The sequence below is a fragment of the Triturus cristatus genome, chromosome 4_2, assembly GCF_964204655.1.
Source record: "Triturus cristatus chromosome 4_2, aTriCri1.1, whole genome shotgun sequence".
Taxonomy (NCBI): domain Eukaryota; kingdom Metazoa; phylum Chordata; class Amphibia; order Caudata; family Salamandridae; genus Triturus; species Triturus cristatus.
Window position 1 is genome coordinate 686,931,458 of NC_140586.1, and position 24,178 is coordinate 686,955,635.

General features: G+C 43.5%; 1 protein-coding gene across 1 annotated transcript in view; it reads right to left on the reverse strand.

Moving 5' to 3' along the window:
• C8A (complement C8 alpha chain) overlaps positions 1 to 24,178 on the reverse strand; it is a 447,843-nt gene that overhangs the window by 10,595 nt on the left and 413,070 nt on the right. The window contains exon 10 of the mRNA XM_085602506.1: positions 17,350 to 17,572. Within this exon, the coding sequence (XP_085458632.1) occupies positions 17,350 to 17,572 (223 nt within the window). The remainder of the gene's footprint in view (positions 1 to 17,349; positions 17,573 to 24,178) is intronic.

A 24,178-nucleotide genomic window follows, 5' to 3' on the forward strand; every position in this document is an offset into this window, starting at 1 on the left:
CTTCTTCTTTACTATATTCTAATTGGATTACATTTGCCCCCTGAATTCCATTCCCTCTGCTATTCAATGTCTCGTCACCACACCCTCCTGGCCTTTTATTTTTTAATTTTACAACCCTGCTCATCCATTGATCCCCACCCTTCCTTGTCCCTTCTTTTAGGTCCTGCCTAGACAGCACTTGTGTTTTCTCTTCGAGACATGCTGTATACAGGTATGGACTTTAAGCTTTGCCAATTTTCCGGCCCATCTGTTCAATTGGCTCTGGTTACCCTCCTTTGTAAATAGTGACTTTTAATTTGTCAATAGGCTTAGTAGTCCCTCCTTAGTACCTCCTTTTCTCCTGTAGAACCTCCCAAGAGGACTGCCTCGTTACATCTGTTGTTACTTTAGATGTTTTAAATACAGCCTGTGAGCACTATTTTTATTTAATCACTTTTTCCTTGTTGTGTGCAGATTTAGATTCCGTATATAGGTTTCCCGATTTATGCCCTTATATAGGTACAATTCACATTGCCCTTATTTGGACATAGAAATCCGGCCCTCATTTAGACATTGTCCGTACAAACCAAATACAGGAATGGCCACCTACATCCATCCATCCACGTCACAACGAATTCTTGCAAAACCAGACCCTTAAGCCTTTAGGAATTTCCCTCAGCTTGAATATTGATTTCTCCAAGAACTCATTAAGTATGCATGAACATCTATTCCTTAGGGGTTCATTCATGACGTTCCTCTGCACGACTTTTACATCAATACTGGCATTCCCTGACACCTTCAAGGTATAAATATACCAGCACTTACCCTGGCCAATTGTGGTTCCCGGAGGATTCGATCCAACCCTGACTACACGGTTCGCCACAGCAAGTTCGGAAGGAGATCGAGTTCCAGCCTGATGCACTGACCTGACTCTGCCATCCTCCTCGCAGAGAATCCAGCTCCAGTGCTCTCTGACTTCCCTTGCGGGGGGTTAGACTATTGAGTCCAGAAAAGAGATCCCAACCACTCTCATTCTAAGGTATGGAGCAGACTAGAACTTAGAGAAACTTTTGGCAACTCTTGGCTAAACTAAAATATAGCTAGCTATATTTTAGAAATGGCACCTACTTCACACCTCGTACTGCACTTAGGTTAGGTACATTGGGGTGGAACAATTTAGAAGCATCAGATGAGTATCACAATTTAGCTTATGTTATTTATGTATGTATTTTGATTAATATATGTCATAGCTACAAACCATGCTATTGCAGTATTATTTTATCTTACTGCTAACCTCGTACATATTGTACTTTGCAGTCGGTCTTACGATTGTAGCAATTCATATCTCCTGCATGAGAAATAAGACTGTTCAATAAACCCTTTTATTGAAACTCCCGTCTCTCTAGAAACGAAGCATGCACGATTGACTGAGTGAAACTGTTATCTATTGTTTCCCTGTTTTTTTGGAGACTGTTCTGATTCTAAAAGGAAACAAAGTTGTCATGTTTATGCGGTTGTCAGAGACTAATCCTTTCTAGTGACCTCTGAGTTAGCTGGCACACACAAGTAATTAAGTTTAATATCCTCGATAGAGACATACTGACCTCAGCCCTATGTCAAATCTATAGTGTATGTTATTCCAATGCGTAGAGCCTATCAGGGATATAGGAACTACACTACATGGAACCCAACGGTTTGGCAACAAACTAATTTAACGCTAGATACTGAAGTAACTCAGTCGTGCTTTTCTCAGAGACCCTCTACTCATAAAACTCCACAAGACGTCTGGAGTGGGTAGGAATAATATCCGCCATAGCTGAGTAGGACGAAAGTTCTATGTATTAGCTGTTTGGTTTTGTTCAACGTTGAAGGATACAGTGTTCCAAAATATTGTGCACCTTATCTTTGTTTCCTTGAAACTTGCTCTGCAACTTTCATTAAACAATGACGGAGAATGACGATCCTATCGTCAACAACGGTCAGGCTGCGGCTGACCTTACAGGTCTTAATGAAGACAAGGTGGGTGTTATACACATCCCACCAAATTTAAGGAGAGCCATCACTCTAAAACTTATAAAACATGGTCTGACACCAAAAGGTGGTAGAGCAGTTTTCGTGATAGAGGCACATGAATCTCACCAGACAGAGGTATTCTATTCATGGATAGTATTCCCAGAATCAAATCCAGTAACACATATGTTTCACTTCTACAAAGAAGATGAACCACCTGAGGAATATATTCCTTTCGAGGATATTGAAATTCCACTCACATACCAGGAGCATGATCTCTGGTTTAAAGGTGCCCTAAAACATTACAATCACATTACCAGGATTGGCCCACTAGGTAGACCAGGAGCAACATGGCTGATTTTAGCCGGCTATACACCTCATCCTGACAATGAAGCAATGTCAGAAATAGAATTACTCAATGAGATACAAAATGTAATAGAATTACACAGTTAAACGACAACTGTCTGAACGTCCTGAAAAGGCCTTTACTAAAAACAATCCTACCACTTCTAAAAAGAAGTGGGAAAATAACGAACAACATTCAAAAGAGAAAGCGTTCTCATTCCTGAGGCAGGTCTCCTCTACAGAAGGAGCCCTCTGAAAGGAGGTACAACCTCAGGAATAGGGATAATTTGAGAAAACCTGACAGATATCAAGATAATGATACACGTCCCTCTCGTACTTTTCAGATATTGTTACAGACATCCAAAAGAAGTGGACGGTCAGAAAACAAGGAAGAACACGTGAAGTCCAAAGACAATCAACACATTCAGTAAAATAAAGCAAAACCTCAATTCTCCAAGAAAAAGGAAGCAGGTCTGAAGATCAGACATGCAGAGAATACTGAGAACCCAACTCAAGAACGGAGAATGGGCCCAGACCATGCTGGACAGTGTAGCAGAAGTTACAATAGCTCGCCAGAACCTGAAGGGACTTCTGGAGACAGTGGACTTGAATGAAGACATACAAGTTGAGACTGTAGACACCAGGGTTAGTTCTCCACATAGGTTATATGAAATAACACTCCGGATGGAGGGAGACATACCGAGAAAAGTGAAAGCACTCTTTTCAGAGTATCTTTCAAAGGGTTATGATATACTTCTAGCAGAACAGGACTGGCCACCAGAATTTGTCAGGGAGTGCCCACATGGCGAGGACATCATTATGCCTGCTTTCTCCAACCATATTCCAGTTCATTTAAAATATACATTAGCCAGGAAATGGGCAGTAGCCCAAGCCCCAGCACTGTATAAAAATCATGTAGGATGGGATGAGGACTCTCCTCACCATAAAATCCAGTTAAAAAATCAACCGACTGCACAAAGGCAGTACCCAGTTAAGCAAGAAGCTAAAAAACAGGTCAGGGAGATTTGAGATCAACTTGAATATCAGGGGGTGATTGAAACATGCACCTCATCAATGAACAATCCTTTGTTTCCTGTCTCCAAACCAGACAATACATATCGTCTAGTTTTGGATTACAGACACTTGCATTCGTGTTGCAAAGCATTGAAGTGCAAAATGCACATGGTACAGCATTAATAAATAACATTGTGCGTAAAAAATATAAAACCACATTAGACATTTAAAATAGTTTCTTTTGTCAAAATATTGCACCAGAAAGCAGATATTTGACCGCTTTCTCAATAATGGGGACTCAGCGTCAATTTTGCCGACTGCCCCAGGGATTCAAAAACAGCCCGGGGTTATTCTCAGCAAGGTAACAGAGTTACTACAAACTTATGATGACGAGGCATTGTCATATATCGATGATATATATCTGACAGACGATGACCTGGATAGGCACTTGAACAGGGTGAGCACCATAATATTGGGATTCACCTCAGAGGGTTACAAATTCAAATTTAAAAAGTCAAGAATTGCCCACCTGAACGTCCTTTTCCTAGGATGTGAACTATCAAGTGAAGGCAAAAGCCTGGCAGCCAACTTTTTAGAAAAGTGTGCGCTGCTCCAACTGCCAAAAACGCTGAACAATTTACAGTCGATTCTAGGTTTCCTGAATTTTGGAAGAACTTAGATTTTAAATTACGTAGCAAGGGTTAAACCTCTCTCCGAATTAATCAAACCTGATTTTAAAATCACACAGAAATTTTGCGTTCACTCCAAACAGACATGTTAGTAACGAAATACTTGCAAACACGCGTAAACGTACGCAACTTAGTGATCTGAATAATTACGGGTCAATGCAGATTCACCTACTTAACCTTTAACGAAGGTGAAAAAGTACCAATTGCATACAAATCACATTTGTATACGCAAGCAGAAATGAAATTTACATCGACAGAAAAGATTTTGACAGCAGTTCAAACCGCTGTAGCAAAAGAAAGAGCCCTAGCACAGGGGAAACACATTATGGTCGTGACTCCTGTACCAGCCTTAGAGGCAGTTACTAAAGCTAGCATTCCGAATGCAAAAGCTGTACATCCGAGATGGATACAATGGGTCCATTCTCTTGCTGAAACTGATGTTGAATACGTTTGTGATCCATATTTAAAAACACAAGCATTCCTGCAATATGAACACGAATGTCCTCTGCCTACTGAAATTCTCCCTCTTGATCAGTACAAATTTATAATTTATAATGACGGATCTGCACAGCCCGCTACAGAGAGTAAACCAGCTTACAGTGCAATGTGTGCTATTGTTAAAGGTTGCATGCGAGATGGCAAATTTAGACCAATGGTCACAAAAACCCAATCTCTAGGAGATTGTACAGATCAGCGAGCTGAACTACAAGCATTTAAGATGGCACTTGAAAACACAGATCGCGAATTCCCCACACTGATAGTGTGCGAGTCTTTTTACTGTGTTGAATCTTACAATGAATACTTTTAGAATTGGATTCAAAATTGTTTCAAAGATGCAAAAGGTGGCACAATCAAGCACAAATTGCTTTTGGAACAAGTAGTTCAGTTGCAAAACGGACTACAAAACACTCACGTGATACACACGCTGAGTCACCAACGTGATGGCGTTCACGTTGAAGGGAATTCATTGGCTGATGAAGCCGCGAAAGGGGCTGTGCAAACAGCTTCCGTAGCTGCAATCACTCGTTCAAAAACAAAAGTAGACAGCAAAATAATGCTGGCTGTCAAAGCATCAAGCAAAGGCAGCGGTGCGGCATTACCTACAAAGTTTACACCCAAATACTCATATATAATTTATGCGAATGGCGTTCCATTTGCTCGAATCCCTGGAGTGGGGGATAGAGTAATTCCAAACAGGAAACGTATAGCAGCTTTGATTTACGAAGCGTATCTGGGAGAGGGTCTGAAACATCAGGGGATCTCACAGACAATTTTAGAGTTAAAAGAGATGTATTGTTGGCCAGGGATGAATACTCTCATTCACATTTTCATTAATAACTGTATAGCATGCAATAGGGATCGCAGTACAGAATGCCACCAGACAACTGACTACAATGTAGCCAGCCCAGTTCAGACACCATTGTTAGATAGTTTCAGACTAACGAAATACATGCTTCCTGATGGACGAATGCAATTCCAGACACACTAAGTCTAGATTCCAATGGATGTAGCCTCAGCGCTCGGCTGACGCTCGAACTGTTATAAAAGATTTGCGAGTCTTTATCGGCACATACGCAATAGGCACACTATATTCTGACCATGGTCCTGCGTTTAGCTCTAGGGCTTATAAAGAAGCCATGGCCAGTCTGGGCGTAGCATTGCAGTATTCTTCTCCATTCCATCCTGAGGGAAATTCTGTTGTGGAAAGAAAACAACCGGAAATAAAGCAGCCTATAAGAGCTAGGGTATTAGGTTTGGGTGATGTGGTGGGTCAAACATTTATATGGGTTCCAGCGTGCAAAAAAACTACTTGCCAAGAAGTTCTCTAGGGGGTGTCACTCCATATGAGGTCCTGTTTGGGACTAGAATGTTGGTTCCGGACTTAGATATGAAAGGCACAGTGGTGGAAAACAAACAATTTGATATCAAAGATCGTTTGGCTGTTTTACAGGAATTAAATGAACTAAGAACGCAACAAAGCAACGTGGTCCTGAAGCCAACCACCACTGAGAAAAATCCAGCCATCCCAGCAGGGCTTGTTTGGATCCCAAAGCTTGGGGATCTAGTCAGAGAAAAGATCACGGATAAGAAGGAATTTGGGCCTTCATACAGACAACCAGTACCTGTCCTAGCAATCCACGGATCAAGAACAGTATTTTTGCCGCCCTTTGCTGGTAAAAAGGAGAAAAGATTTGTGTCCATCGACCTGATGAAACCACACTATGTGGCCGATACTGAACAGTAGGCCAAGTGGACTCCGCCAATGTAGCAGACGCACTCCTCTAGTTACAATCCAAGAGGTTTAAACTGAGAGACTCATCACCTTTGAAGATTCGACAGTAAGAAATAGAGGACTAAGCAATAATGCTATGGTCCTTGTACCTCTTGAGACCCAAATAACAGTTCATCCAGATACACCTGTTTACAACGAAGTAACAAGTGATCAACTAGTTCCAGCAATTTCATCAATACGGATGCAATTCCAATCATTGACAGAACTGCTTCTGGCTATTTCATGAACTTTGATACGTTTTCTGAGGATCCCAGTGAGCCTGAAACGATGCCAGTACAAAGAACTTTCAAAGAACAAGCAACAGACTTTTTTCATCTACTGGAAAAAAACTTATCTGGTTTCACTATGGATTGAAGTATGGATTGTTTTGGGAATATTCTTCTTTCTACTTTGGTTAGCTCTGGTAATAACTCTAGGTATGCTGATTAATGGAAGATATATTCAAATGGACACAGCAAGTAAAAGAGTGAACTTACTTCTGCAGCCACACAAATCATTCCATCGTGAAGCAAGAGACTTGTCAGCAGTGAACAAAACAGCGATTCCTATACCTGATGGTATATTATGGTACAAAACCGAATATGACATTTTTGGCCCGTCTGAGCTTTTGAAGATTCCACATTTATTTAAAATTTTATTAAGTGACTTTATTACATCCAGTTCCTTTTCTGATGATTGGGACTTTGAGACTGTTAATAATATGATGTCTGATCTAGAGATGTCAACTGCATTCACTAATAATGAATATTTACAAGGTTCATCAGACTATGAACAACTCTATTGTTATAACCACTATGGTCATCATTTCTTGCATAAATCTGCAACACCTACAAATGTATTTATGTATAACCAATGGGAACATTGTCCTACGCCACCAAAGGTTATCTCAAAAACATTTGCAATGAAATTTCCATATTTTTTAGGGTTTAATATCTCGAATGCAGAGACATTTTACTTTAAGAATGTCAATAAGACAGGAATGAAAACTACGTTAACGAATACCAAACAGATTAATTCTACAGCCTTTATTGCCTAACTGTCTAGACAGGGTTACAACTTTTGAAAAGACAACATTGAGACGAAAACTGTCTGGGGTACTAAAGATTGGCAAGTACAGGGAATAGGAGCTTTGTTTAGAGCCTGAATCATCCCTGAGCAAATTATGTTTTTGAATGACAGTGTCCAACAAACATCATGCCTTGGAATAGCCAAGATAAAAGACATGAACACTCCATTTATACATGCACCTACAAGTGAAAGCACTACACAGGGGGATGTCGATGTACATACTATTTTGAATAATAACAGATCAGATCCTGAATGGAAAAAATGGTTGCTCTGGCCCTTAGACACAAACAACTGTCAATATAGATTCCTGAACAAAACACAAGGTTTTACCTTTCATAGGCCAGACCCACGTTATGTTCAAAGACAGCATCCGGGGGTAGTAACAACTTACAGTGTAGGGAAACTTTGCCTTGATTGGCTTCAGAAAGCTACACTAGAAGATGTAAAACAACACTTAACTTTACTTCAAGAAGGCGCAGACCTTAGGAAATTCTTGCTAGGACCAAGAAAACCGCATCAAAAACGGTTCATATATGCTGGTATCTACACTGCTTATAATGAAGCATGGAAGGTCACCCAAGCAGAGACTGCAGAACAAATACGAGAAATTGATCGTATTAATTTAGAGAAATCTCTCTCTGTAGTAGACAATGGGTAAACAACTCTGTCGTCCAGGATATATTCTTTGGACAGCATTTTATCCTCTGTCATAGACATCATGGAACAAGACTTGGTCATGTTGCAAAATGGTCAGTCTCAGCTACGTTCTATCATGCTATTAGGCTGGTCACTTCAAAATCTGCATTCTGGCCTTGTGCCTTGGCGTTTAATCAATACTACGTCACTGTTTGCAGAATTCAATCTCACTGATAGACAGATCAAACTGGCACAAAGGGGAGCAGACTATATGGTGCTGAGCATTGAAAAACTGGAGAAATTACTATTCACAGTGGCAGAAAAACCAGCTACTGAGTGGATCATACATGGTAAGATTACTCTGCCTGTTCCGACTTTCCATTTTCAGTATTGCCTGAAAAATATACCAGCAGGCAAATATGAAAGGTTGGGTAAAGAATACATCAAGACATCCTGGAATTTACCTTACACACACAGATGTTGGAGTCGGGGACATAAAGTGTTTCTTAGCGGTGAAAACTGTGAACACGCACTAAGTGGTTCTCTCCTTTGTCAGGGTATTAACTTACACGGGGCTTGTGACGGTTCCACTACAAACGTATCCTGCCACCTGCACGGTTCACCGGCAACAGTGATTAATTCAATCTTTGGTTAACTTTCAAATGGGAGTTACATTATGGTGAATGATCACAGCTGATGTGGCATGCTGCCAGGTATCCCATATCTAGTAACGGTTACATCCAGGGTCACTCGCTGTATGCAAGTCTTGTTTCCCCAAATAGACATAGTCAGGAAGTCACCTTTATGGCCTTCACTGAATATCTCTTCTATACGAGTTGATACTCTAAGCAGAATGAAAGCCATTCTTTTACAAAAAACTGTGCCTTTGACCTCTGCCAAAGAAACCGATGATCTCCAAGTCGCAAGGACTTCTGCAGAGATACATACCCTTTTGTATACAAACTGCCCTGTGCATTTCTCAGAAATGTTAGGTCGTATCTTAAATATGTCGATACGAGCGGTATTGTACATGTATTTAAGAACGTGTGTGCTGGACTGTTAGCACCTTATCAAGCAGTCCTCTGAATTTTTCCAAACTTCGTGCACTCTGTGTTTGGCAGACTGCCTCTCCTTTTAGCATTTGTTGCAGGGATACTATTTTTGCTCCTACTCCTACGTTATGGCAAGCCAAATCACCAGGGACACCCAGTTCACCATAGAAAGAACTCTATTGGAGATAAAGTGTCATGAGCGCATAGTCCAAATTCTGGGTTTACCTCGTCTACGAGAATTAAACATCACTTGGTTTCTGTCATTCAGACCAATCTGGCAAGATTGCATCTTACCTGTTCTATGCTGCCTGCTATGCGGTGAAGAATGCGTGCTAGACATCTGTCTAACACTCCCATCAGTCATGCCTACGGATATCGATACTCTGCTGGACTCAATAACGGCCCATGCTATGTGTTGTCCCCAGCAGCTACCAATCCTGATGGCGGCATTCATTGAGATCTCACAGACGCAACATGCTACTGCTGAGGTACGAGAGGAAACACCAGACATGAAGGTAACATCCAGTCCGGACATTGCTGATGCTTCCCATGCTGAAGGCGATAGTTCGCATGTATGTGCTGTTGATCTTCTACACGAGGTATTCCAACTCTCTCCCACAACGGTAGACGACTTGTTGTCTACAGGATTAGAATATTTTATGTTTTCTCCATCCCCACACACTGACTTTTGATTCAAGCACACAGTGTTCCGGAGAGATTCTGAATTTGGCCTTCATTCTTTTTCAAACGTAATACTGACTTTGGAACTTTTTCTATGATTATATTTTGTTTTTCTCACTCTCTTCCCGTCCCAAAATTGTATTTTTCATTTTTTGGCACAGTAATCTGCTTATAGTAGAACTATTCATAGAGAACAGAATTCTTTGATAAAACTTCCAGGGACAGTATGCCACCTTGTCATGAATAACAATTTGACTTTTGTAACCTGATATGAAATGATTTTGGCCCCTTTTTCTTCTGTATTTACGAGCCATTTCATCACATGTATATATTTTGGTTCATTCATTTAGCATTCCAGTGTGATCCTATGCTTAGAATGGATCATTGCCTTTAATATGTACAACACTTTATGCATTTCCTTACTCTAAGTAAGCAGGTAAGATCGGGTTCCCCTATTGATCCCATGAGGCCTGCCCAATTCAGAGATGCTTTACCTATTTTATTGACACCGTTACGTCAGATCATGAATGCCTCCTTCTCCACGGCGGTGGTGCCCCTGTCATGGAAACAAGCAAGGGTGGTTCCCTTGCTGAAAAAACCAACACTGGACCCAACTAAACCGGAAAACTTTCGACGCATATCCCTCCTGGCTTGAGTAGCAAAAATTGCTGAGGCCCATACTAATAACATTCTCTCAGGCTATCTGAACAACATTGGTGCCTTTGACCACTACCAGAATGGTTTCCGCCCGGGTCATAGTACCGAGACCGCGCTTTTAGCAGTGAGTGAACATCTACGGACCATCCTGGATGAGGGACAAACTGCGGCTCTCATCCTGCTTGACCTCAGCCCCGCGTTTGACACGGTCTCCCATAAGATCCTCCTGAGCCTCCTGGAGGAGGTGGGGGTGGTAGGTCCGGCCCTGGAGTGGTTTCGCTCTTTTTTATCTGACAGATCATTCCAGGTCTCGGCCCCCCCCTCCTCTCACACGCTCATGTCATCAAGCAGGGGGTTCCTCAGGGCTCGGCCTTAAGCCCTGTCCTGTTCAATCTCTATGTTCAACCCCTGGCGGCGGTGGCGAGGGATTCTGGCTTGACCATGGTTTCGTACGCTGATGATACTCAGCTGGTGGTGGCCCTCTCCGATGACCATACTCGGGGTGCCCCGCATTTTCGGGGCAGCCTAGCAGTAGTCGCGCATTGGATGACCACCAACTGCCTTCAACTTAATGCCAACAAGTCAGAAGTGCTGCTGGTGGGGAGAGACAAGGGGCTCTGGAGCAAGCATTAAATGTTAAATCAATTTACAGCGCGCACAGATACTCGGCAGAGTGTCCCGGCGCGAACTAGGAAAAGGAACCACAGGCCAAAGCACTATTCAAGGAGAAGAGATTTTAACTTTTTTTTAAAGATCACAGAATCTTGAGTGCTACATAGTGCCAAGGGTAAAGCATTCCATGCCAGTGCAGCCTTACGCACAAAAGAACTCCCGCCTAGCCTCTGGCGTTTAAATCTAGGAGTCAGCATCAAAAACCGCAGCTGTCTCGCAGGAATATAGAAGGCGAGCCTCTTCTGAAGGTAGGAAGGACCCAGGCCATATAGGGCCCTATGGGCAACGGCCAGGGTTTTGAATTTCATTCGAGACTCCACCGCGAGCCAGTGCAGAGAGTGCAAATGAGCACGCACACTACACCTGCGAGATATACCCAGCAGGAGTCTGGCAGCTGAATTTTGAATGATCTGTAGTTTGTTCAAGAGGTAGCCAGAAATGCCCACATAGAGTGCATTGGCATAATCCAAGCGAGACAAAATCAAAGCACGGACAGCCATTTCTTTGGCCGGTCTTGGAAGAAGGGATAAAAACTTCCTCAAAGCTTTCAATGTGCCGAAGCAGGTCCCAACCAGCTTTTTAACCTGGGTAGAAAAGGACAAATTCTCATTGTACCAGTCCCCCAGATTTTTTGCAGCAGTACCCATTGCTTTAGGCAAGGAGAAGCCGGGGGCCCATAACTTCCCTCGAAAATTAGCTGGAAAAACACCATACAAGAGAACCTCTGATTTCGCTTCGTTACATTTAAGCTGTGCCTGAGCAAGCCAGCAAAAACCCGAGGAGAGACAGTTTTGAGCCGCAAGAACTGAATCATCATCCTTACCCCGGGAAAACAGGAGCTGAGTATCATCAGCATAAGCCATCACCTTAGCCCCAAGGGACTCCGCTAAGTAGATCAGCGGAGTGACATAGATGTTGAAAAGAAGGGGACTAAGGGATGACCCCTGTGGGACACCGGTAGCTACCCGCTGCGATGCCAAAACACAAGGAGGAAGCCAGATCTGCTGTGAGCGGTCTTCCAGAAAAGATTCAATCCAGCGCCAAACCGAGCCGGAAATCCCAATCTCTGAAAGGCGATCAAGAAGCAGAGAATGTGGCACAATGCCCCGAAAGATCAAGCATAACCAATGCCGCTCTCCGGCCGGCATCCAAACACTCGCAAATTGCCTCTGTCACCTCCAGCAGTGCAGACTCGGTGCTAAACGAGGCATGAAATCCTGATTGGGCCAGATGCAACAGACCCGACGCCTCAACAAAATGAGTCAGTTGCTTGGTGACGACCTTCTCACAGACTTTGGACAGGCTAGGCAGCAGTGATATGCGGCAGTAGTTTCCCGGTATCATTGGGTCAAGGGACGGCTTCATGAGGAGAGGGAGAATTTGTGCCCGCTTCCAGGAAGCTGGAAGAAAACCTTCCTGCAAGGACATATTAACGAATTTATTAACTTCAGGATTGATAGTATCCGCAGCCCCGGCCAAAGGTCTAGCGGCACAGGGATAAGTTAGAGAGCCCGACTTTAAAGACTTAAGAATTTTGAGAGAGCATGCCAGCTCAATAGGCTCAAAAGTCGACAAGATATTAGTAAGAGAGAAGCCAGACAGAGATACCGTGGATGCCATAGTGCAAGAGGTAAAGCTAGCTTGTATAGTGCAAATCTTGTCCAAAAAGAACTTTGCAAGTGTATTACACCAAGACTCCGTAGCTGGTGCAGCTCGAGCTTGGGCACTAGGAGATATAAAACTTTGCACAATAGAAAATATTTCTTTGGAATTGTTGCTAGCTTGATCAATACGTAGGGAATAATAGTAGCTTTTTGAGGCTGCTATGGCAATATAGTAGCTTTTTTGTTTAACTCTCAGTGTGTGTTTAGCTAGAGGGCAGTAGCCGCTACAGCGCCAAGCCCTTTCCAGTATTTTACATTCATGTTTTAAGGCTTTCAGCTCTGATGAAAACCATGGTTTGGAGGGAGAATCTCCAGCGAGCTTAGGCCAGCAAGGTGCAGAAAGAACAGACACAGAAGCAGAAATCCAGTCAGTAAACCTAGACAGATTTTCCTCGAGATCTACCTGGAGAGAAGGCCGAGACACAGCCAAAAAGTTAGAAAACTGAGTGGGGTCTATTTTACTAAAAGTTGGTGGACGATGGCCGTCAGCCTGCCTAGCAGGCTGGGTAATTTCCCAAGAAAAACATATGAAAAAGTGGCCGGCGTCTCTGGGCAGTGCCCCCACCCCTAAGCTGGTTGTAAAAAAACATAGGGGTCTGGTTTGAATCTAATCTTGGGTTTCAGGAGCATACCAAGAAGATCGCTGGCACTTATTTAGGTCTCCTCCGGGGTTTGAGACCTATGCTGGGCTTCTTTGATCCACCTACCCGCCGGCTGATAGTCCAAGCGACTATTCTGTCTCGGTTAGATTATGCTAACTCACTCATGTTGGGTGCCAATTAGGCCTGTTCCGCTCGCGGAAATTGCTATAATTTGCCATTTTTAAATTCCGCGGAGAGCGTGAAAATGTCAAAATTTCGGCAATCCGCATCTTACCGGAATTTTTTTTCTTCCTCGCGCTGTAAAAAAATACATTCTCGCGTGCGTGCGATCGCCTTACCGCAATCCCCGCGTTCGCCGACAAGTTTTCCCGATCCGGTCGTGTTCTCCACGAGATGTTGGATTGTTGGTAGCCATTTGTGCTGTCTCGCGACAGTTCGCGCCCGCATTAACGTCATTCATCGCGCGATTACGTCATTTGTCACGCGATCACGTCTTTCTTCTCGCGATCATGCATCGCGAGACAAGTGAAAACAAGATGGCCGCGCCCGTGAGCAAACGCATGGGTAAGTTGGCGAGCTGCGATCACGCAGAAAATACCACGAATGGGCGGGAAAAAAACTTCTGCGTCTTCGCGATATTTCCGCGTGTTTGCGGAGATTTTTAACATTTTCACGATAGTTTGCGAAAGTGAATTTCGCAAATACCGCCCACCCCTAGTGCCAATAAGGCGGAAGTTACGCACCTTTTGCAGGTCCAGACCGCAGCTGCCCGAGTTTTATTGCGGCTCCCTAGAACTTGCTCTGCGACGGGTGCCTTGCGGCGCCAGCACTGGCTGCCCATGCCTCAAAAGATTCAATTCAAGGCACTATGCCTGACCTTCAAAACCTTAAAGCTGTCCTCCCCCGAGATTTTGTCTAACTTGTTGATCCCCTATGTACCCACACACCAGCTGCGCTCAGCCGAGCAATTCTTGGCAACGGTCCCCGGGTGAAGCGCCTCAGAGCCGGGGGTCGGTCGTTTCGGTACCTTGCCGCCAAACTATGGAATTCCCTCCCTGATCAGATTTGTCGGCTAGATTGCCTGCTGTCCTTCCGCAAAGCTATCAAAACCTTCCTATTTCCTACGGTATAGCTTTTGCTCTCTACTGACACTGCCGCAAGCGCCGGGGCGCCTCTCCAAATACAGGCATGGCCACCTACATCTGTCCATCCACATCACAACGAATTCTTGGTAAACAAGACCCTTAAGCCTTTAGGAATTTCCATCAGCTTGAATATTGATTTCTCCGAGAACTCATAAAGTATGCATGAACATCTATTCCTTAGGAGTTCATACATGACGTTCCTCTGCCCGACATTTACGTCAATACTGGCATTCCTAGACACCTTCAAGGTATAAATATAGCAGCACTTGCCCCGGCAAATTGCGGTTCCCGGAGGATTCGATCCAACCCTGACTACGCCGTTTGCCACGGCAAGTTCGGAAGGAGATCGAGTTCCAGCCTGATGCACTGACCTGACGCTGCCATCCTCCTTGCAGAGAATCCAGCTCCAGTGCTCTCTGACTTCCCTTGCGGGAGGTTGGACTAACGAGTCCAGAAAAGAGATTCCAACCTCTCTCATTCTAAGGTATGAAGCTGGGTAGAACTTAGAGAAACTTTTGGCAACTCTTGGCTAAGCTAAAATATAGCTAGATATACTTTAGAAATGGCACCTACTTCATACCTTGTACTGCAATTAGGTTAGGTACATTGGGGTAGAGCAATTTAGAAGCATCAGATGAGTATCACATTTTAGCTTATGTTATTTATGTATGTATTTTGATTAATATATGTCATAGCTTCAAACCATGCTATGGCAGTATTATTTTATCTTACTGCTAACCTCTTACATATTGTACTTTGCAGTCTGTTTTACGATTGTAGCAATTCATATCTCTTGCATGAGAAATAAGACTGTTCAATAAACCCTTTTATTTAAGCGCCCGTCTCTCTATTTCTGTGCCACTCTGTAGAAATGAAGCATGCACGATTGACTGAGTGAAACTGTTATCTATTGTTTCCAATGATTCTGAGACTGTTCCGATTCTAAAAGGGAACAAAGTTGTCATGTTTAGTTTGCTGGCACACACAAGTAATTAAGTTTAATATACTTGATAGAGACATACTGACCTTAGTCCTATGTCAAATCTATAGTGTATGTTATTCCAGTGCGCAGAGCCTATCAGGGATATAGGAACTACACTACATCCTGTCTGCTGTACACTGTCCTGCAAAGCTTTTTTTTTAACCAGCGCAGCAGGCCTCACCTGCAACAATGGTGACCACGCCTTTCTTTTCTTATTTGTGACTCGTGTTCTGCCTGCAACAGCAGTAAACTAAAGCGCGGGTGCAGCGATTGCTTCAAAAGTAAAAACATAGAAAAAAATGGGACGCACACCTTTTTTTCCTATTTCTTTACTTTGGTTACAATCGCACAATCCCCACTTTAGCTTTAAACATCTTAAGCTAAAGTACGGGTGCAGCAATTGCCTAAAAAGTAAATACATTTTATTTTTCTGTTCTGCTTACTTTGTGGGCGGGTTGGCGGGGCTGCTGTACTCTTGGAGCAGTGCAGGAGTGCTTTGCCCACTAATAAATGCACAATGACTATTAGGTCGGCCCTCTCGGGCCAGCCAAACCAGTCATGCACACTTTCCCTGTTCTTCATGCAGCATGCATGGAGAACATGCCCAGGCCCCCATTCCCTGATTCAGCGTCAAACCAGGACGCTCAAAACCGATCACAACGCTGCATTGCATTGTTGTGATTGGTTAGGGGGGCTTGGGTGCTGACCAATCACAACGGTCCATTGCAGCGTTGTGATTGTTCAGGGAAGACTGGCTGTGCTTCCTGTGCTTCAGAAGTCCAACGAGGAGAGCAGAGAGAAGGGCCGGGCGCGGCAAAATAAGTGTTTATTTTATTAGTATTCATATTTTTTTACCTTGCGCACTGTTTCCTCCCTGGTTGCGCCCCTGTGTGCCTGCACCCGCCACCCACCCGTGAACCAGCCGCCACTGCATTACTGAAAGTTTAAGCTATTGGCGTTGTATTATTATTAGCAACACCAATAGCCAAAACTTTCAGTCATGTGAGAGCTATTGCATTGAAAATACTTGTTTGTTTAGTGAGCGGCCTATCAGCCTGCCTGTCGGAGGAGGCACTACCTGAAGACCTCACTTCACCTGCCTGTCAGGCATCTCAGTGAAAAAAAACGCATATCTGCAGGTACAGCAAATACACTTTCGTCACAGCTACATGGTGAATGGACCACCCTTCTATTGCAAGCCGATTAGCGTTCATATTATGCTTTTTAGTAATGAACTTGAGAATGAGTTTTCAACTCTATCTGACTGACGACCGACGTGGTAGATCCACTTGCTGTCAATCAGCAGTTCTCCCACCCCTGAATGCCCGTGAGCTCGGCAGGGTGAGAGAACCACCAATATTTTGAGACAGGAAAACAGTAGTTCTCTGATCTCTAAAAAAGCCCCATAATCTTTCTCTGAACTTTGTTTCGACCTTGGGATTGTTAGTATCTTCTGACTGTACTGCTATTGTACATGGTTACTCATGCACCACACCCCCTTGCACTAAGGTTACTAACTTGCTGCTAAACTCATGTGGGGATAAAAAATATATTAAAGAAAACCTCTTTACTTTTCTTGTGGCATGACCCGTCAGACTCAAAAAGCGTATCACAAATTGTATGCCGAAGCACCCAAACATTGTATGAATTGCATACTCTAAAATTGAGATTCAGAAGCAACCTCTTATTTTGTTTTTAGGAGCACAATGTAGGCCATGCCTATGGACGACATGCAAACACGTAATATGGCACAAAACAGAGGTTCATTAGACAAACGCGCACACACATCAACTGTGCAGCATGTAATCTGTCCACAACTAACCGGAGAGGTGTGTTGAAATGTTCATTTGGTTGTCATACCTGTTCGTGAAGTCTTCTCGCATGCTACACCATCAAACTCATTTGGACACTGGCATATACAGTTGGTTCCGATAAGGATAGGCTCTCCGTTATTCTGGCAAGGGCCGCAGCGGCAAGCATTGAACTCATTCAGATATTCGTCCAGAGCTCTCTTCATGTTCTGTTGCTTGGCTTCGATGTTTTTCAGGTTAGCTCTTGACAGGATTTCATATATGGGCTGGAGCTGTAAATAGGGGCAACAAGTTAGATTGTCTCTGAATAGATGAGGAATGCTATTTCATTTGGTTTATTTATTTATATGTGAATCTTAGCTGCCAAATGGCCTAGTGCCTTGTACAAGAACCAAAGCTGTGTCTCATTTATAAATGTAAACCACAAAAGAGAGAGTCAGGGGGAAACAACGGCCAGCCTACTGTCCCCATTCAAAGATCAGAAAACACAATAAAGAGTAGGTAGTCAAAAAACTAAAGAAAAACGGGGAGAGGGAAAAGCGATTGACACCTAAGATCAAAAGAGAATGTCTTGTATTTGAGATTAAGAAGGAGGTCTAGAAGGCCAGCCTTAATGGAGGAGGGAGTCTCACACACAATATTGTGTCATGCTTCATCATAGACATCCTCTCCCCACCCTGGTAACATGATATCACCAGGGCGGACTCAACCTCCATGAAGACTTTTTGGCGGTAGGAGGGAGTTCTCAAATAAATCTTGCAGGATAAGTTGGGATACAGTTCAGTTAAAAGTGCCTTCAGCTTCCTCGGTTATCACCTTTATTAGTGAGGACCTGAGGTATGTTAAAACCAAAATTAGTCGATGGATCCCATAGAGAATAATGTCTCTGATCCATCTATTAAACGGCGTACATGTTTCTGCCCATACTAAGAGCCATATAGGTCTGGGGCATTCGTCAGGGCTGTCAGATCCCTACAGTAATTCTAAGGTGGTGTCCCCTACATCCTACTATCCCAGGGAACGGGGGTTCACCTAAGGAGTGCCCAAAATAAGGCCTACCTGAAACAATGCTAAGTGTAGCTCATCATGTGCCTGTCGAAGTGAGACATAATCAAAATGTGAGAAGTTGGCCTGGCATATGCTGGTCACTAGTTATAGTGGCCACCTTGCACCCGTCCAATTCGACTCTTATGGTCGATAGGTTTAAGACAACCTTTTAAAGAAAGCTATCCTAGTGGTAGCTGTGGAGAGCAGCCTTCAGGCTAAGTCTCTGAAGAATGTAAAACAGCTTGTTTTACCTTATAATCTCTTGAATTACCGAATGAAAGGACACCACACAGGTTTATATATCAAATATATATGTATTTATTTCTAGACACACTCTACTAATTTCTTTATGAGATTAGAAGTGAGGAACACATTCAAATATCAACGTTTCACAATACGTTAAGCACAAATATGGCTGGGGCCCTAGGGGCGTACCAGACTATATACTAAAAAAGAGGTTTAGGAAAGTCGACTTGCAGAGGGACAAGGCCTAGGGCCTGTAGAATCGCTGGGGCTTCACTAATCCACCCAAGGCGGGTAAGTAAAAGACCCACGGGAGACGCGTGCAGTGTGAGAACACAGCCGCGGGTTCCCTATTGATTTCAATGGAGCAAGTCGCGGTTGGATTTTGAAAGTTTTAGGGTACTTTGAGGAAGTCTACAAGCAAGCCACTTACAAGGTAAGTAATTCGAGGGCCAACACACACTAGGGTACCGGAGTGCATGAGTTACCTCACCCAGGGAAGCCGGGTGAATAGGTGTCTTTTGGTGTCGGGTCGCGTCGCGTCGCTGTTTTCTATGGAAGCCAAAGAAGATTTGCTGCTTGTGAAGACTGGAGAAGTGTCCGGTGGAATCCAAGGCTGGATTCAAGATGAAGATGACCTGAAAGCAGAAGGGACAGTGTTCACAGTCACTTGCCAGTGACCCGGGGACAGGAAGATGGATGCCCACGGAAGTCGGGTGATTTCAGTTGATCAAGGGTGTTTTGACTCTTTGCTCATGAGGACCAGGAGGCATCGACGATGACCCGCAGCTGGATTCGGAGTGTACCATGACGTCTGCAGCTTACTGAGGTATTGGCAACCAGATTGGAGCCAACAAGCGATGGCAACAGCAAATCTTGTGGAAAGTGAATAAAGTCAATGGTGCAGACCAGCAAGGTCTGAGGGACTCACCCAGCATGGGTAAGTGAGGGCAGGCCTGGAGCAAGCAGGCCTGGTTTGATCAGAAAGTCTTCAGGGGACCCACAAGCCAATGGGCAAGAGATTGCAAAGATGCCTCATAAGGAAATGCTTTACATGAGCCCACGGTCACTTGGGAAGGGGTAGGCCTCTGCTTTTCGGTGCACAACCAGCTGGAGGCTTGGGCCACAAATGGTCTAAAGCACAAGTTCGTAGAACGTCGTGAAGGGGTTGCACTTGACAATAGTGCACGGTACCCGGGTATTGTTGTTCCTCATCACTCGTGGGGTCCACTCGCCTCAGCTCTGCTGGGGACTCACAATGGCCATCGAGAAGTCAGCAAATTCACTTTTGGGGCTTCAGGGACTTCGGACTCCGGCGGGAGCGGGAAAGTTTGCGACCGTTGATTAGAGATTTTGGTGCCTGCCAAGCAGGGGAGTCACTCCTTGACTCCAAGGGAGATTCTTCTGTCTTCCAAAGGTAGTGGAACATCGAAGGACCAGGATTCTTCTGGTAAAGTGTCATCCAGGGATATCTAGTTTGCAATGGCAAGGGTTCCCTATCTTATACTAAAAGAAAGGGAGGGACTAGATTTATGACCACTCCTCTGGGAGGGTCAGGGTAGGGGGTGGTTACACCCACTCCCCTTTGTCCAGTTTCATGCCAGAGCAGGGACAGGTAGCCCCTGAACCGGTATGAGCTGGCATATACACAGAGGAGCCTACTGCTCCCCCAGTGCAGGACTTCAAAGCACTCTAGGAGTGCACTCACCCAGCCCCAATACACTAAATCCTGTCTGGAAGGTGGTGACACCTTCCTGTGACAGGATGCCTATTGTTGGGCCTCCTCCACTGCGAGTTTCAGTCAGCAGCAGGAGGGCAGCCCAGTGTCTGTGCTGCTGACTTCCATTTTGTGATGACAGGGCTCTTTCAGATTTCTACCGTGTTTCCACAGTGGGTACATGTCGTCCCCTCTAGAAGGGTGGGATCATACTCCCACACCAGTTACTGGTGTGGGGGTATGATTCCAAGTTGTTTGACACCAAACACAACATGTTTTGATGAAGTCATTCCAAAGTTAGCATTTACCGGTAGGTTATAATGCACTTAAGAGTATATGGTTTAACCGCATCCACAAACAGCCACAGAGAATAGACTCTCCCAGCTGCAGAGAGGCCCTGCTCATGCAGAGGCACCCCCTCACATTGTAAACCAAGCACCCTGCCCTCAGGATTGATAGGGCTTGCTTTAGGGGTGAATGATAAGTTTATATGTGTGTGTAGGATGAGATATAGGAACCTAAACCTCAGTGAGTTGTGCTAACACTACCTCACCCAGCCTACAGTAGCAGGCCTGTGGTGTCAGATTTAGTCTGCTTCCCAGGGGTGGCATAATACATGCTTCAGCCCCTGGTAGGCCTGTGAAGTACCTATGCCCTTGGTACCTAGGGTACCATATACTAGGGGCTCATAAGGTACCACAGTATCCAATCACTAGCGCATCTAGTATGCACTCCAGGTTGTTTAGAGAGAACAGAGAGACTGGGGCCCTGATTAGCAGGGACCCAACCAGACTATAGCCAGAAACCAGTGTTAACATCAGAACAAAAGTGGGGGCAACATAAATGCAGATCCTACTCTCCTACACAAAACAACAGTACTTTCAGCAATAGATCAAAAAACAAAAGATGGGCTAAAGAACACCATTAGTGATACACACGTTTGTTCACTAAAATTGTTCTTAGATAAGGACACCAAACGCGTGCCAAGCTAGACAAAAAATACTTAAATAGTGTAGGTGGAACAGTCGCTTGGATTAAAAAAGTTCCACGGTGGAAACTCTTAGTGACAAACTCAGTGATATCCCAATCATTACATCTATATGGAGAAATCACTCCTGCTATGTTAAGAGCTCAAGCTCGTGGAGCACGGTGTCCTACAACTCTGTCAACTGGTACTATAGGCTGCTAGCAGTACACATGCAAATGCAAGAAAACAAAACAACCTCTTTCTTCCTTACCATCAGTTAGAGGCGGTACCTCATATTCGGACAGAGGGAGGGGTGGTAGCCATTGTAGTCACACACTGGGAAGCATTAAAAATTGGTAGAGATTAAAACATGGAAGAGAATGGTAGCGGACAATGTATAATATTAGTAATCAACCTAGTAGGTATTTCAATTCATTGTAGTTACATTTAAGTATGATAAGGTTTGTTTCCTTCAATGTGAGTTCATGAGGCTCGAATGTCAAATGAGGGATATGCCATAATGATGTTGAAACTCCACTTTCACCGGCTGTGCCGCCTGTGTCCTCCGGGATGTGCAAAGTTATCCCTTAATCAGGAAGGTCGTTTACTCAACAGCCGCTGGTGTTCCCATTATCAAAGTGTCTAATTCCCGCCCTACGACATCTCCTTCAATTCTGAGAGTGTCAGGATGATTCCCCTTAATGGTCTTCAATAGACCAACGACACCCTGTTTAGAAGCAGAGTAAACACATGTTACTCATGAGTCAACACTGTTGGGTGTAAAAGGTAATAGCGCTCATATGGTAATCACCTATTATTGCTCTAGTACATTCAATATTTCTGGTGCGTCCAAAAAGATTTTTGGGGGGAAGAGAACACCCTACTTCCCTAAACTCAATCCAAAGGACTGATCAAAACAAATATACAGACTTTTCGGAGCACACAGCTTATACAAAGCTTTTAGCAATGCAACTGAAACACCTATCAAAACATAATTCAATTAATGCAACTAGAATAACACTCAAAACACAATTTAATTAGATTCTAGTGATCATCTTCTTTTAATTTCGTTAATTCCAATCCCTTATGCCAACGCGTTTCGCCGTGGTCGGGATAAAACCAACGGCTTCTTCAGGGCTGGAAATAATACAGAATGCACATTTGTAATCACACTATATATGGCAGTGATACATATGCCATAATACCCAACTTATGACAATCATGTGCAGAGGACTATTCAAACCTGTATTTCTGCAGAACAAATTAAATATACAGTTTCATTAAAAATTCTTTCTAAGTAAAAGCTGTTGAGATTGCATGAAAAAGACAGTTAATTCCATTCAAGTTTAAGGAATTCAATCACTTTAGTTGGAATCCAATAGTGCACACAATGTTGTAACCCATTCTAAATATTCAGCCTAGACCCAAGTGCACATTAAAGTTATATAACCCAAGTGTAGGTGAAAAGCAAACTCATTTGCGTCATGTTGGCGCCAATACCTTAGATTTCTCAAGCGCTTATCTGTATTTTGAAAATAATGCAAGAAAAGATATTGTAAAGAATAATTATTCTGATATAAATGGATACACGAGGCAAGAATACATTAATTAACAAAATTGCATATCAGTCAATAAATAAATCGGCAAAACCCTACCTCTGAAAGTATCCGTTCATATAGTATCCTCTCTCTAAATCCTCTTCCAAAATTGGCAGTATTCTCGTTTATAACAAGACCAATAAACGACCATTTAATATCCTTCCGTGTGGCCTCCACCATTAGACTTACTTCCAGAAGTAACTACGTTTCTGCTTCAAGTAAACCAATGATTAATCCCTTGGTATCAATACATCAGCCATAAATCAGACTCGTATACACTTATGAAAAACTGTGTCTTTACCTTTCCATAAAAACACCTTATGCTTATCCTTTCCAAATCCCTGTGTATTTTATGTTGTGGCATCCCACTCATAACGTTCCATTTTCTACTATAATCCAACTGGAATGTCAAAATGCCTGAAAATAAACAAAAATGGTATCATCCACTATTCATAATCCTTTAAGTCTCCTATTATGAAGCCCATACCCAACAGAATGCTTGTGTCTTTCCCATTCGTATCTTCCCGTTCACAAACCCGAGTGCAGGCTAAGAACAGCGTCTTCCGGGTTACGAGGCTCTTAACCACCTCAAACATCAAGAAAGGACTATGCCGCTCCATTTTGGGCGCCATCTTAGACTGGTGTTATCCAGTCCTCATTATACATCCCAGCGTTTCATATCGTTTGCGTCTCCAAATCAATGTTGCGATAAAAAAAGGATTCAATAGAGGCACCACACTATTCCATTATTCTCTGTCTACAATTTCTTCGCCATATAGTAATATTCCAATGTCAAATAGACTCACAGTACTGCTATTTCCATAGTAATCGAGAAGGGACTAACTCAGTCCAGTTTCCTGAATACTATCTTCCTCCAGCATTCGTGAGATCATTTACAATAACACCTATGTTAATAATATGTTATGTGTATGTTGGCCCTTCCTCCTCAATCCCAGTATAGTCTAAGCTAACTTTAGCCATCAAATTTGAATATGTACACCTGCAGAACTGCTAATTGGAGGGTCAGATTACATAGCATTAAAATGAACAATCAAATACAGATTTTCACCCTTTCAGTCACCTAAAAAATACTGTAGCTCCCGATCATAATTTAACCCATCCTCTACCGCTCGTAAGCGCATAATCCATCTTGCCTCGTGTCTCCGCAGCATCAGTTCCCGATTCCCACCACGTGGGTCCATTTTGATGTGCTCAATCCCAAAGAATTTGAAACCCTTATTTTTGTCTTGAGCAGAGCATTTGTGTACATGTTCTGCTATGGGGTATCGTACATCGTTATGTTTGA